This window comes from Myxocyprinus asiaticus, chromosome 36 (genome assembly GCF_019703515.2).
Source record: "Myxocyprinus asiaticus isolate MX2 ecotype Aquarium Trade chromosome 36, UBuf_Myxa_2, whole genome shotgun sequence".
In the NCBI taxonomy this organism is placed as follows: domain Eukaryota; kingdom Metazoa; phylum Chordata; class Actinopteri; order Cypriniformes; family Catostomidae; genus Myxocyprinus; species Myxocyprinus asiaticus.
In genome coordinates, this window is record NC_059379.1 from 7,839,303 (window position 1) to 7,856,111 (window position 16,809).

A 16,809-nucleotide genomic window follows, 5' to 3' on the forward strand; every position below is an offset into this window, starting at 1 on the left:
GAAGACCTGGACTTGGAAAACATTAAAAAAAAAAAAACACATACAAATATATTTTATATTTGAAATATATTTAATATATTTAAAAATATGTTGAATCTATTTTAATATTATTATTTTTATTTTTTTTTATATTTTTAATAAAATATATCTTACATAATATATTTTAAAATATATATAAAACATTTTTGTTTTCTATATTTTTTGTTCAGTTTTTTTTTTTTTTTTGTCACCATATATATTTGTTTTATGAAAAGAGCAATGTGAACATTCTTCAAAAATATAATATGTCCTTTGGTGTTTTACAGAGGAAATAAGTCATTCTATACCAGTTGAAAGCAGCAATGAGAGTGAGTAAATGATGACAGAATTTTAATTTTGATGTAAACTATTCCTTTAAATTGGTACTGCAGTAGCAAAACCTCCTGTTTCACATCTATATCATTAATCTACAAATGCAAACATGAGGAAACTGTGACAAGGACTCTATAGAACATGGTATTCTATAGGACTTCCACAGACCTGACAAAGGGACTGTGAGGCATGCCAGTGGCCAAACAACACTACTACTCTCAAGGGACTCAGTTTTATCACTATTGGGGATGTGCTCAAAATATCTATAAAGAAAGAGTGAGTATATAATTGAGTATATACTGAAATATATAAGCGAGCATAACAACGTATGGGTGTGTCTATGAGGATCCATGCCAAGAGTGAAGAACGGAAAACTACCCAGACAAAATTTATTCATGGGGTAAATCAAGGGATGAAATAAATGAAAAACTGAGGGAAGGAAGAGAGGACAGAGAGATTGGGATAATCATACGGAAATTATATGGAAACTTACGCGGTTTCTATTTTGCTGAGAGTAAAGCTCCAAATAGAATATATTTATTTTTTGTTGTTGTTGATGTTGTTTAAAGAAGAAAACAGAAACATACAGACAGAGAAACATACAAACAAACAAAGAAAAACGTAAAAGAAGCTATTAGCAGGAGACAGCAGAAAAGCCACTAGCAATAAAAGAACAAAGAAATAATCAAGAAATAGTCATGGAGTGAGCTTAAAGTCAACATGGAATCAAAATTGACCCTATTTACTTCATACACAATCGTGTCACAATAAGAACAGAATTTTTGAATTCATGTTGACTTTAAAATGATTGTTCTGTGGCTTTGTTTTTAAATAATGCCAAGTCTTTATCATTGTAATTTTTTTGTGATGACAATGAGTTTTTGTGAGTAAGCATGTGTGTGTGGTCATGAGAAGGACTTGGCCCCTGGAGCCCAACGCACCGATGGAGGAGGAGACCCTCTCCCGATCAGAGGAACGTTCTCAAATCGTGGGTTCCCACCAAACAGCACGGACTGGTTCCTAACAAAAGAAGACATAAATGAAGAAAAGAAAAAAATAAGTGAACGGGAGAATCATAGAGAATTTTAGAACTAATATAAATCACTAATATTTTAATATCATGTACTGTATATATTATTACTAAGATTCTAATACAAGAATTGAAAATGCATGTCTCTCCTCAATCACATCACACGAGTCACTGTTTACCCCAAAATCAAAAGAAATAATAAATTATATGTTGCATAAAAAATGAAGCCTGTTCTTAGGATCATTGTGATTCTTTACATTGTGATAATATTTTTATTAAAATTAAGCACATTTCCCCCATATTCTTATAACTATAATAAAAAAATAAAAAAATAAAAAATAAATAAACTATATCTCATGACCACAATGTGAGATACTATATATATTTATATATATATATATATATATATATATATATATATATATATATATATATATATATATATATATATTTAAAAAAATTAGTAAATTGTAAAGTATTGATACATCATAACAGTATTTGTTTTATTGTCATTAATTTGTGGCAATTATTAAAATCAATAAATTACAGTATTTAAGTATTTACTGTACATTCAAAATACAAAATACTACACAAACAGTAAAATATACAGTCTCACAGTAATGATAATTTAATTTAAATCACCTTTGAGAATGTTGGAAAAACCAAAAGAGTAAAACTTCTGGTTACATTACAATAATGAGAAGTTAGAGTGAATATATTGTCACAATGCAAAAGTCTTAATGGTCCTAAAATAAGCTCAATTTATTTTTTATTTCTTATATACAAACAAAAAATAAACATAAAAACATGTAACAAGAATAATAAATATATTTATATATGTAATATTATATATTTAACATATTTTAATAGTATTATTTTTATATATTTTTTTAATTAAAATGTTTGAAATGCATTTTTTAAAACATGTAGATATATATATATATATATATATATATATATATATATATATATATATATATATATATATATATATTTATTTTTTTTAATTTTTTTTTTTTATTATTATTATTATTATTTTTTATATTGGGATAAAATGTGACCTAGAGATCCACACAAAATTGTTTCTGGTTATCAGTCACACAATTCAGACACCATCTATCAACAACAAAAAAAGAAAAAAAAAAGAAAAGAAAAACACACAAAGTGACAAACAATGAAACCTGTTTAAGTTTGAGTATTCCTTACATATACTCTGAGAGGGGTGCATTGGTTACAGTCTGTGTTGGAGGGTGCAGACTAGTTTGGCTTCCCATACTGCTACTATAACTGCAGAAGCTGTGCATGTTGCCCTGGTGTGAGTGATGTGACGTCATCCGCCGACTCTGAGGGTTAAACGGGTCACCGTCATCCATGTCATCATAATTCCTTTCTCTGTGGAGTGAGAAACAGCACTGGATTAGTATACGGTGGCACCAATAAATATTTGAACACTTTTGGACACTTAAGTAAAACTTAAATTGCATTTATTTCATTGCTTTACGTAAAAAACTGTCTGAGCCTTTTTTTTCAGTTCCTTAATGTGCTGGTCCCAATGTGGACGAAGTCAATGCCCCTCAAGTTTACACAGGTAGCAGAATAACCACGGGTGTAGCTCTTCACATTAACTATGGACATGCTCTGCTAAAGTTGGACACCCAGAAAGTGTCCAAATAGACTGTCTTAATTTTGGGCTGCCAAAATGCAGTACATTATACTGTATTAGACCAATCCTATGGCTGGAGATCTTCCTTCCTTCAGAGTTTAGTTTCAACTCTAACACACCTGCCTGTAATTCTCAACCGAACCCAAAAGAACCTAATTAGCCATTTTAGGTATGTTTGATTAGAGTTAACTGCACAATCGCCAATGTGAATTAATGTTTTTGTCCTTGCACCTGTTGGTGATCTGCCTCCATGCTCTTGGGATGGCACACAGCATCACAGAGAAAGCACAGGCCGCCAGAAGAGAAAACAGGCAGAGGTACAGTAACCCCTCCACACCATCATAACACACACCAATCAGAGCGTCCAGGTAGTCCTGCAAACACACACATAATATGAGCACATTTTTTTTTTAAATCACACGCTACATCACACAAATGATTTAGAATAATTTTGCTAATAACAGAAATCACATTAAGCTTGTAACATCATTTGTTGTAGATAATGACAGGTGAAATAAGTGTGTTGTGTGCTCAGTACCTTATTGAGTCCCCTGCAGTCTAGCAAGGCAGTGAGCTGGTGTAAACTGGCCTCTGAATTATTCAATAGATACTGAATACTCAATAAATCCCCCTGAAAACAACAGCAACAACAGCAATAAAATGCACCAGCACTGACAAAGGAAAAAAGAAATAAATAGCACCCCCCCAAAAAATAAATAAATAAATAAATAAAATTACATAAAAGACAAAAACACCTATTATATTTTATGATAAACTATACTATATTATACTATACTATAGTACAATACAATTATAAAACAGTTTTAAAATGAATTAAATAATACTGATTGTCACTTTAATATTTAATTTCATTTACCATTATTATTATTATTATTAGGGGCCAAGCACCGAAGGTGCGGAATTCCCTATTGTATCTGTCAGTATTCGTATTATTAATATTCTTCCTCTGACTTGAATTTTATGGCAGCTCATAGAACCGTAGAGTAAAATGTTGTGAAATTTGGCACACTGATGGAGGACACTTTAAAATATTACTGACCCAAATTTGGGGTCTCTAACTCAAACCCTCTAGCGCCACCAACTGGACAAATTTGCACTTATGTTTATGTCCATAACTTTTGAACCATAAGGCCTAGAGTCCAAATGTTTTTTCCCCTCTAATTCCTTGGGATACCAGATTTTCTAATCAGATGTTGCGCTATTTTGAATTTTCAGAAAAACCTACTTTTTCAAACTCCTCCTTGACCGTTAATCCAATTTGCATGAAATTTGTCATGTACCATCTTGAAACACTGGGGACACAAAGTTATCAAAAGATTTTTGATAGACCAAACCGTTCTCAAATAATGCTTTAACGAATTTGACGGTGAGCATGTCAAAATGGATGTAAGGCTGTATCTTCACAACACTTTGCCGTATTAACACGAAACTTGGTATATGTCATAGCCATCATACCTTGAGGTTACCTGCACAGTTTCGGCACAGCGCCACCTAATGGTCAGGAGATATGAAAATTGGCTCTTTTTGCTTGTGACTTCTGAATAGTTGACTGGTCTCCTTATATTCCATGGGGCATCACGAGTAGAATGATATCCAGTTTTTCTATATCGGCCATTTTGGGCGTCACCTATTTAGAATTTTGTTATATAATGCTGTATTTTACAAATGCATTGGTGTACTGTTACGAAACTCAGTATGCATCATCGGCACTATGCCCTGAGGCTACCTTTAAAGTTTTGGGCCAGTGCCACCTTGTGGTCAAAAGTTATAACAAAATATTTAAAAATGCTTATAGCATTTGATTATTTTTGCCTATTGTCCTGTCACTGCTCTCTTTAGATTCCTTGGGTCATGCCGAATTTGCGATACCAAATTTGCCATGTTGGCCATACTTCCTGTCCTCCATTTTGAATTTAATTGAACACCTACTTTTCGAACTCCTCCTAGACCATATGTCTGATTTGCTCTATTGATCGTGTATCATCTATGAACACTCATGACAAAATGTAATCAAAAGCTTTTTGTTAGACGAAACAGTTTTCGAATAACGCTCCAATGAATTTGATGGCAAATCGCCAAAAAGTAACAGCAACACGTTGCCGTATTGTCATGAAACTTTGTGTGTGTCATAATGACCACACCCTGACCTCACCATAGAAATTTGGTGACAGCACCACCTATTGGTTAAAATGTATTATTAATTTTATTAAAATGTAAGCACTTCTACCTATGTTTTTAGGTGTTTTCTTAAAGTCATAATCAGTGATGTCCAGTGATACTTCCTTATATGCCGTTGTTGTGCTTGGCCCCGTAATTGCTGCTTGCAGCTATACTTATTATTATTATTATTATTATTATTATTATTATTAGGATGAATCTCATCCAGATAGTCCAGAACATATTTCACCCCCAAAAAAGATATAAAGAAGAAATTATATTTAGCTTAAAATTTAACTTAAAAAAAGCATTAACATCAAATATGTTTGCATTGTGCTATTATTCTCAAAAACAATTACAGTAAGAACATTTCACCTTGTCCCCCACCTAATTCTAATTACCTTAATGCAAGAAATATTATTTCAATTATTTAATTAAAATATTATTTGCTGTTTTACTGACTTTAATTGATACTGTTTTAAATAATAATAATAATTATATTAAAATTAAAAAATAAACGAAATAATAGTTAAAATTACAGTATTGCAATAATGAAAATCACCACTGAGAATAATGGGAATTACAAAAAATAAATAACAAATAAAATAAAATAAAATGCATTATGTTCTGAAAATTTGTGGTGAAAGTGTACTTGTCATGAAAATAATGCCACAGGCTTCATTTTGTTAATGCAAAATATAACAAATCAATCAGTCAATCTATCTATCTATCTATCTATCTATCTATCTATCTATCTATCTATCTATCTATCTATCAATGAGACCTGTACATATTTTTGTAAGATTCACTTCATTCATATGAAAAAATTCTCTACAGATTCTATGGAGTACTGCAGATCATATTAAAATGAATGGATCAGTTTATCTCCCTCTGTACAGTGACAGTCCTCTGATTCTAAATACACACTCACTTCAGCTGTGGGGAAGAGAGGTACAGCAAACTGCAGCAGCCCCTGAATCTGGATCTGCATGGTAGTCAACGATCTCTGGAAGACAGTCAGGGACTGCAAGACAAACTAATTCAGGATCAGTTCCTTTTGTTTAAGGGTTGAAAAACATAACAGCTACACAGTCTATACACAGCATGTTCAGTGCACACTGAAAGGGATTCTTGAGCAGTTACACTCTCTACCAACAGAGGGAACAACTGCACCATAGAGGAATGACAGCAATCATATCACTCTCAACTCTCCCATTTTAATAAATGACCATGGCAGAAAGTCTTTCTCTGTGCCTTTGAAGCCTGATTAAAAATAAATAAATAATAATGAAAAATTCTGCATCACACTGGAGCCTAAATATCCAAGACTCTGAAAGACTTTATAATAATACCAACAGGAAAATCTAACAAAAATTGCCAAGAACATGGCGTGGTCATATTTCATCACAAAATCAAACAAGAAATTGAATGAAGGTATTCTATTAGTCCTAAAAATAGGCTTCATTTCCTTGCAAAATATAATACTGGGTTGAAATGGACCCAGAGATGTCTTTGTGACCTCCACTCAGACACTCATCAGAAAGCTGGCACTGCAGATAAACACGGATAATTATCCCAAACCTGATGATCTAATTAATCCGTTTTGATCATATAATTTTTACTCCCTTGTGTTTGCTGTAAAGTGTGATTGAGTCATCTATAGAAGCAATTCACTATATAAATGTGTCCTCTTCATCCCAGACCAAAACGAGACAAAGAGAAGACAAGAGTAGCAAGATAAAGATAATGAAACAGTTAATATTTATTCATCAAACTAGTATGAGTGACAGAAGGATTAAAATTAAGAGACTGTTAGAGGCTGAATAAATAGCAATGAGAAGTTAAAGATGAAACCAAGAAAAGAACAGAGAAATATGATTAGAAACTGATAAAGTGATATTAATTATCTCATTTGTGGGTCTTTTGTCAATTGTGGGTCTGTTTAATTAGGTATAGTTACAGCATCAACACAATACCAGTCGATGAAAAGTCCCCACCATGACAGTCTACTTATCTCTGTGTATGTGCGTGCGTGTGTGTGTGTGTGTGTGTGTGTGTGTGTAAAGGTCATGTTCTAGCTCGTGTTATGATCATCTTTGCTTCCATTCGTACTCTATTGATCCTGAGAGAGCAACGTCTACAGCTACTCTGTTACAGCAACTCAAGCTGAACTGCAGCAGTAGAGATGTAGGACACTGGCCTTTTACTGCCTGACCTAGAAACCCCGAGAGAGGCAGAGAGACAGACTGAGCGAGAGAGAGAGTCTGAGTCAGGGAAGGAATACAGGAGGAGTAGCAGAAGATTGATAAATTAGTTATACTAACTGATAGCTAGGACTAGGGTTTGGAATAAAGAACCAGTACTTATTTGCTCTCTTCCAAAACCTTGTGTAGTGCCTTTATAAGCAGTGAATAAGCAGATACAATTTTGTTTCTACACCCAAAACGATCGTATCGCTTCAGAAGACATGGATTAATAACTCGAGTCATATGGATTACTTTTATGCTGCCTTTACTGTATGACCATTTCAGAGCTTGAAAGTTAAAAGAAGATAAAAGAAAAAAGAACAGAAAAGTATGATTAATAATTCCCATTAAACATAGTACCTGCTGAAATGGGTTGGGAAGGGTCTGGCTGCAGTACAGGTAATAGTGAACGATATCTAGAAAAACAAGAAGGAGAATTAGAGAGAGGGAGAGAGAGAGAGAGAGAGAGAGAGAACAGCATTATGATCATCATCCAGATCCTTCCTTTGTCACATTTCACAAAGGAGATCCCTTATACATCACAACTGTTTAATGCTAGAGAGCAATGATATAAATGGAGGCTCATGACAGAACAATATATCGGTCAGGCCTATTTTTGGCCTTTTGAGATTATCGGCATCAGCAGGTAACTGTGCCTAATTGGCACGGTAAGTAGAAGTGATGATTCTTGGTGTCAGTTTCAATATTTACCGACAGCATTGTTAATGGATCTTAAAAAATGTCAGTTTTTTAAATATTTCTGGTGTAAAATAAGCATTCATTTAAATAAGGGAAGTCTTAATGGAACTCTGTTAAGCATCCTTTGAGCAATCAAATGTTCCTCTAGGAGTCTGTCCTAGAGCACCAGGGAGTTTGTTTCTGACAAGCTCTGAAGGAACAGGGCTTTAATACACATTATGACTGAAAACAGGATTTAAGTTACATAATCACAGGAATGAGCATTTCACCGTTGTATTCAGTCATAGTGATTATGAAGCAGGATTACAGGTCTCCCAGATTAACCCTTTAAAAGATCCAAGCACTTGATGCTGTTAAAAATGCTGCTCATGCAAATTTGTTCAGTCAACAACCATAATCCCCATACATAAAATTAGATTAAATGAGTCGGTCATGACTGTGACACGTGGAAGAAAACAGACATACACATTCACACACACTTAGAATAAAAGATACACTCACCAGAGCTAATTACATCTTTTGTTTGGTTCATCAGAAATTTGTCGGGTGCAACACAGAAATCACTTGTGCCCTAGATGCCAAAATACACAAAAGTATTAATTGAAAAGTAGTCTTTAAAAGCTGGTGAGCAATTTCATTATTTTTTTTTTTCTCCTGTCCAGTTTAGCATGCAGAAAAAATATGGGAAATATTTTCAGGGACAACACAATTTCATACTGTTTGGAAATACTTTATACATTCAATGCTACTAGATCTGATGGGCGTGTCCTGCATTATTGTATTTCAGCTAAACACAATCCTGTTACTGCAGGAAGTTTGGGGACATAGGTCAAGGGATATGAATCAACACAGGTAGGAAATAAACACAGGCGCAAACACACACATGCTTGTGAACACATGGGTCCAAATAACCATTGCTTTCAGTAGGACAGGAAGGAACATACAGCATATACAGCATATCACACATAATTCACACAAACAGGCAACAGGAAATAGGCGCTGGAGCGATGTTATAAAACGATCACATCTGTTTGGGGGGTGAGAGGGGGGGACAGGCAGGCAGATACAGTACACACACACACACACACACACACACACACACACAAACACATACACAAAACCACAAACATCTTCAGGCAGTAAGAGGAAACTTTATTTTGGTTACACATAAATTTGCACGTACAGTCTCTTTGACATACACCGATCAGCCACAACATTAAAATCACCTGCCTAATATCGGTCCCCCTCAAGCCGCCAAAACAGCTTTGACCCGTCGAGGCATGGACTCCACAAGACCTCAGAAGGTGTCCTGTGGTATCTGGCACCAAGACGTTAGCAGCAGACCCTTTAAGTCTTGTAAGTTTTGAGGTGAGGCCTCCATGGATCAGACTTGTTGGTCCATCACATCCCATAGATGCTCAATCGGATTGAGATCTGGGGAATTTGGAGGCCAAGTCAACACCTTGAACTCTTTGTCATGGTCCTCAAACCATTCCATTGAACCATTGAAAATGTTTTGCAGTGTGGCAGGGTGCATTATCCTGTTGAAAGAGGCCACTGCCATCAGGGAATACCGTTGCCATGAAGGGGTGTACATGATCTGCAACAATCTTTAGGTAGGTGGTACGTGTCAAAGTAACATCCACATAAATGCCAGGACCCAAGGTTTCCCAGCAGAACATTGTCCAGACCATCACACTGCCTCTGCCGGCCTGCCTTCTTCCCATGGTGCATCCTGCTGCCATCTCTTCTCCAGGTACACGCACCTGGCCATCCACATGATCTAAAAGAAAACGTGTTTCATCAGACCAAGCCACCTTCTTCTATTGCTCCATGGTCCAGTCCTGATGCTTACGTGCCCATTGTAGGTGCTTTCGGCGGTGGACAGGGGTCAGCATGGGCACTCTGACTGGTCTGCAGCTACGCAGCCCCATACGCAGCAAGCTGTGATGCACTGTGTGTTCTGAAACCTTTCTATCATGGCCAGCATTAAGTTTTTCAGCAATTTGTGCTATAGTAGCTCTTCTGTGAGATCAGACCAGATGGGCTAGCCTTCGCTCCCCAAGCGCATCAGTGAGCCTTGGGCGCCCATGACCCTGTCGCCGGGAACACCCCACAAGACCTGCCGTTTTGGAGATGCTCTGACCCAGTCATCTAGCCATCACAATTTGGCCCTTGTCAAAGTCGCTCAGATCCTTACGCCTGCCCATTTTTCCTGCTTCCAACACATGGAATTCAAGAACTGACTGTTCACTTGCTGGCTAATATATCCCACCCCTTGACAGGTGCCATTGTAACGAGATAATACATGTTATTCACTTCACCTGTCAGTGGTTTTAATGTTGTGGCTGATAAGTGTATAGCTAAACATAATGTTCCATTCTACATTTGAAATTCCATCAGGTGCAGATGAAATTCAGCCTTTTCCTACACATCGTAATTGATAAGGAACAATTTTTTTTTTGGTGCAGGTGTTAATCTGCCACCATTACAACACTTATCCTGTCTCAAAGTAAGAAAGATTCAAATCAAGTCCAACTTAACCCCTGAGGCACCTTATATTATGCATTTATTCATTAGCATGAATAATTTATCAAATCATGTGTGTATCTGTGTAACGCCTGCAGGAGTTCATTATAGCGGACTGAGCGTGTCTGATGATGCTGAAGAAGTAGCAGATATAAATTTCTCTCTTAATGAGCATCTGTTAGGGGAAATATTTACAACCTTAGTGTAAACTAAATTAGACATATATACACTTTGGATTCACTATATTAGTGAGGAAATCTCATAGTCACAATGTTTATTATACGGAGGTGATGATATTTGCAGTACCCTATCCACTCAAAAAACAAAAAAAAACATAATCAAAAAAACTTTCACTATTGACAGTTTTACTCAATCTTCCCAGGTCCATATTATTCAAATATTCATGTAACCATGGGAACTTAAATTAACCGAGTTGATTCAACTAAAAAAAGTGTCTCGTCAGCGTTACTTAATCCATATGCATTGGGACAACATGAATATTTTTTGTTTGGTTAACTGAAACTGGGCAGAGTGTTTCTAATTCCAAGCATGCTTTGCATGGGACTCGACACAGAGATTAAATGCTTAAATTAAGTGTTGTTTTATGTATCTTTGTGCAAGATGAATTTAAAGGGGGACAATCATGGTGAAGAGTGTAGTTTGAGGTTGAGGACCAGTACACTTTGAGTATTATACATATTGCTTTATCCATTCAGCAATTGCTGTGCTAACCATAGCATAGTGACCAAGTTGTATTCAGTAGTGCTTTCCACCAGCATGGGTTTAGCATGCTAACATTTCCTGTCACTAGCTGGAATTTTACTAAAAGAGTTTCATTTCATTTTGTTGAGTTTACTTCATTCAGTTAGGTTCCCTCTACTTGAAGTAATTAAGTTGAAATTACATGGTAATTTTAATGAAAGAAAACCCATTTGAAACATGTGTAAACATAATCCATGATTGAATTGAGTTGAGCCAAAGAGTAATTTTTTGAGTGCATTGGATAGGCCTGTAAAATTGTTTAAATGCAATGTGAAATCAGGGTAATGAGCAAAAATCTACATTTATAATTAAACCGCTTATGACCTTACCCAGACAAAGGAACACATTTAAGACATTTACTGTACATGACTTTGCACGTTGTCGACTTATTAAACAATTTATCAATTCTACCCGTAAACCTAACCTGAGATGTTTACTTACAGACATACCATAGACTGCTATTGTTTTAAGCTAAAGGTAGGGTAAAACAGGGCTAAAGGCACACTTTAAGGAAAATCGTCTTTTTCTGGTCACAAAATGTATCAAGATATGAAAAAAATATATATATTTATTGTTACTGAATAGTGATGGAGCAACATAATTTGAGTGAAAAGAAATTATAAGAGAAGGTTGTTTTGATTAAAGTTCAATAAAGAGGTGTCGAGACTACCTTGGGGGTAAAAGACCGCCAAGGGGCTTTACAGTGATACTGTGTAAATTTAGTGGCAATAGTTATAGTGCAAAATTTGTGACAGCAAGATGCTTTTTGAGCAACAAATTAAGGTAATGCTTATTCAAAATAATCACTACAGAAAAGGGAGCACAATTCCCTGTTAATTTCAGTCATATTTAACATTTCATAACATCTCAAGTATTCTATAAACAAATGAATCTCCATTGTGATTACATCAGTCAATATGAGCCCACTTTGAATATTTTTCATGACAAATCTATTCCACCCACTTAAGAAAAACAATGTGTTTTATAGGGGCCTTTAGCCCATGCAACAGTATTTTAACCCCAAATAATAAATACAAAATAAATAATTAAAAATTAGATCAAATTGCCTCAAAATCAACCTATCGACATATTCAAGAAAATTCTGCAGTGCACTGACAAACAAGTGTTTAAGAAAGTACCATGTTACTGTGTAGTTTTGACACTATTTAGTGTTTTGGAAAAAAATTAAATCAAATATACCTTTTACCCCTGGGGGCCTTCAGTCCCGTTGTACCCTAATTACACATACTGCAGAATATGCATTACTTTAACCTTAAAATAAAACACTTAGCATTTTTGGTATAATAAAAAGGTTAAAAAAGGTTAATTTGCTTTATTTATTAATTATTTTCTCCAAATGAGGACATCCCCAAAAGGAGGTTTTGTCAGATTTAGCTCAATTTTGGGGGCAAACAGCCAAGTAAATTCACTCTTACACACACACACACACAAACACACACACACACTGTTGGTGCAGCTATCATTATGAGGACTCTCCATAGACATAATGATTTTTATACAATACGAACTATAGATTCTATCCCCTAACCCTACCCCTAACCCTAAAACTAACCCTCACAAAAAACTTTCTGCATTTTTACATTTAAAATAAAAAACATAATTTAGTATGTTTTGTAAGCGATTTGAATTATGGGGACACTGGAAATGTCCTCATAAACCACTTTTTTAATATAAAACCCTTGTAATTACCAGTTTGTAACCTTAAAAAATTTCCTCGTAAACCGCTTAAACCTGCCTACACACACACACACATACACACACACACACACACACACAAACAACACAAGTCTGAATCTCCTAAAGAATGCATAATGCTCCAATGCATGAGCATTTAGAAATACATGTAAATTAGTAATCAGAAAAATATCTTCCAAAACCTAGAGGAAAACTCTCTGGCTGTGTCTCGTTTGGAAGTCTGCGTCTTCCGGAGGTCGCATATGTCGGCCGCATACGTCATCGAGACTGTCTCGTTTCAGAAAAGCGAGTAGGACACTTCGAATGCAGCCTTCGAATGCGACCTTTTTTCACAGGAATTCGGAGGATGCATGAGGTGTATCCTTCGTGGGCACTCACAACCCACAATTCTTTGCTTCAACGGAAATGTCTAAAAAAAATTACGCCAATTTGCCCATAAATATGATGTTCAAAAGCAAGGAATGTTTATTCCCAAGTTGAAGTACCTCAGTAGATGGGTGCAGAGTATATAATATGTATAATTATATTAATATATAATTAAAATACAGTATTAGACTAAAAGTACACCTGTAAAATCTATTTTCTTTTCTCTCTACATCATTATAACTCTCCTAAAATGTACCTCATACATTCCCTTCCAGAGGGACTTTGTTCCCTTCTCACTCAAAGTGCTTGCGCTTGTTAAAGAGTGGTGTGCTGTCATAGCAACCATATTACGTTCCGTTTCCGTTTGTCCTACGAAGGCCCTCTCGTTTAAACAAGGCTTGTTTAAAGGAGGATGCTCTGTATACTGCAGCCTTCAAAGGACGTGTCCTACCTAGCATGCAGCCTTCCAAACGAGACACAGCCTCTCTCTCTCTCTCTCTCTCTCTCATCATACTGTACATGCACACATATATACACAAAACACTGCCTACTGGCTCCTCTTATTGACTCTGTTGATTGTTTCAGACTGTTTGTTAACTTGAGGGATATAACTGGTTTGTTGGTTCCTCTTTATATGCATGCACAAGCAATTAACTACCCTGTTACAGTTATGAGTAGAAGAATAAGTGAGAGAGAGGAAGAGAAATAGTTTGAAAATGAAAAAGATGAGGATATTAATAAGCAAAAATAATCACACTAATAAATACAACTTCACACACTAGTTATTCACCAATCAGACTAATTATATTCTCTTGGAAGGTTGACATTTCCATAGATTTATAATATTTTAATAAATAAAAAAGACAAAAATCTCTAATAAACTGAAAACAGTTCCAACAAATTGAATTTAACCAAATTAAATTAATAGAACTTAATATATTTATGTTTATTATTATTATTATAATTATTAATATTATTATTTACATTTTATTTGATTATAGGTTACTAATTTCAATTTGTTAACTTGAACATTAAAACCAATATTTGGTTTAACATTTCCAAATGTTACATTGTGTAAGTGCAAATGTGAAAATGTCCGGTTTTCTTAATATGAGTAAATGTCAAAAATGTGAACACTTCCTGAAAGCTTAATTTGCCAACATCTTTATCAGTTTGCACTCAAAAATTTAAAAATAAAATAAACATATTTCAAAGACTTTTAAAGACATGATATAAACAATGTTTTACTAAGATATTTTTCATAACATTGTAAAAATTGAAAGTTGCCTGTTAATTGGGAGAGTCTATGTGTGAACTGTAAAATAAGAGAAGTCCGACATTGGCTTTACATGCCATTTCTCCATCATTTCCTCCTCCTTCACTGATGTGGTTTAATGAAAACTTGCACATACAGAATCATCGTCTAATCCTAGTAAATACAAAAATGATGGTGTTTCTACTAGCGCACAGCCGCACACACATTAAAAGCAATAAATTAGAAGTTTATCGTCTCCTTCAAGCAACCAGACAGCAGTTGACAGTTGTTTGTCATGCTTCGCCACATAAACAGGCTTTTAATATCTATGGACTTGCTGTGACCAGCCTCAACTGCATGCTTATAAAAAACAAATTACATTTTATATTACCACAAATATGTACTTTATATGCATATGCATGCTTTGTAAAGTATTTTTCTCCCTTTGGAAAAACATGCATAAGCACAGTGGTTCTCATCTGGCTTTGCTTCGGGACCCAGATTTTACATTGGACATCAAGTGGCGACCCACCATAGTAAAAAACGTAACCTGTATTTAATGTATCCTGGGTTGGATTTTCTTTTATCTTACATTGTTTTGTTCATTGTTTTGTTCATGGTTTTCAAGTATAAGGGCATGTATCAAGTGACATACATTTTGTTGTTGATGTCAACAACAACAGATACAAAAAGTTCTCCCCCCTTTCAAAAATTGAAGAGCCTATTTATATAAGCCAATTATATTTATTATCCAGTTTATTTCCTATTTTCAAACATAATTCCAACAGAACATACTGTATATAACACAGGAGGAAAACTTTCTAATTTGTCCCCAAGTCTTGGATGTCCAGACTTTAAAGCCCTATTATATGCTTGCCCTAATATTTACAGAGCAATGACATATAAGCACAGGTAAGACCATGGATAGCTTCTTACCATGGTTAGGTTAATGTTGCTAGTCTTAAATAATAATAATAAAAATAAATTATAGTATTTATGAAAAAACAGTAGCTGTAACACATTTGGAAATTTTAATTACAACTAATACCTAATAGATTATTTAATATAAAACAATAAAGTTTTTGTCAAAAGATCACAGTTACTTTTACTACAGTAAAATCGTGAAACAATTTTGTGAAGGTGATGATAACTTTATTTTATCGCATAGTGCTCTTTCCTCCTTAGTGCTGTTTGGCATGTCGTGGCTGCCTATATACTTTTTGAGAGGTTTTACTTCCTCCATAGCACTTTAAACTAGAAAAGTCTCACTAGAATTCAAATGGGTCACATCAGTTTTGAGGTCTGCGCTCCGCAACATCGAGGGAAGCCCAGTTGTTGCGCGTGCGTGCCAGAGAGCAGAGCTGATCATAAGCGCGAGCTGGTTCCGTTATGGAATGCGAATGCATTAATCGCACCACGAAAATATTGCAGTGCAGATGAGAAGCCTTTAGCTTAATGCGTGATTATCATTCAATTTGCATCAGCAGCCGTAAATTTCACTTGGGTGGCCGCCGAAGAGAATTTCAATGGGAGAACCATGGCATTGTTTTTTCCCTGCTATCCGCGACCCAGTCCGAATCGACCTGTGACCCACTTTTGGTTCACGACCCACCAGTTGAGAAACACTGCATTATCGAACCATGCACATATTTATGATGTAAATAAGATAGATTTTAATTTTATGGTCAGACTTTTGGCTTTGCCTACAGTATACTGTATTTCTAGGACTCTCCAAGACCATTGCCAGTTTTGTTAGAGCTTTTCTAACTGACTGTATTGACTGTATTGAATTGTTCATCTGTTTGATAATGATCTGATAAGAATTACTGACTGATTTACTGTTTTTTTTGGGGGGGGGGTTTTGGCTATTACTCACCACTGCAGTGGCCAAATCAGCTCCAAGAGATGCCCAGCTCAGGATCAGAGTCAGAACCCCAAACACCATCATCCTTTTCACACAACAACAACAAAACTTTTTTTTTTTACTATTTTTTGTGATAGTAACCCCATATTA

General features: G+C 35.2%; 1 protein-coding gene across 4 annotated transcripts in view; it reads right to left on the bottom strand.

Moving 5' to 3' along the window:
* The window catches only part of LOC127427326 (protein tweety homolog 2-like), an 88,960-nt gene that overhangs the window by 6,849 nt on the left and 65,302 nt on the right, over positions 1 to 16,809 (bottom strand). The window contains exons 6-14 of one of the 4 annotated variants that reach the window (XM_051674877.1): positions 16,672 to 16,744; positions 8,669 to 8,738; positions 7,829 to 7,884; positions 6,154 to 6,246; positions 3,583 to 3,675; positions 3,276 to 3,418; positions 2,588 to 2,773; positions 1,293 to 1,371; positions 845 to 871 (exon numbers count right to left, since the gene is read on the bottom strand). In XM_051674877.1, the coding sequence (XP_051530837.1) occupies positions 845 to 871; positions 1,293 to 1,371; positions 2,588 to 2,773; positions 3,276 to 3,418; positions 3,583 to 3,675; positions 6,154 to 6,246; positions 7,829 to 7,884; positions 8,669 to 8,738; positions 16,672 to 16,744 (820 nt within the window). Of the gene's footprint in view, positions 1 to 844; positions 872 to 1,292; positions 1,372 to 2,587; positions 2,774 to 3,275; positions 3,419 to 3,582; positions 3,676 to 6,153; positions 6,259 to 7,828; positions 7,885 to 8,668; positions 8,739 to 16,671; positions 16,745 to 16,809 lie in introns of all 4 variants that reach the window. The other 3 variants (XM_051674876.1, XM_051674879.1, XM_051674878.1) reach the window with 3 other exon arrangements.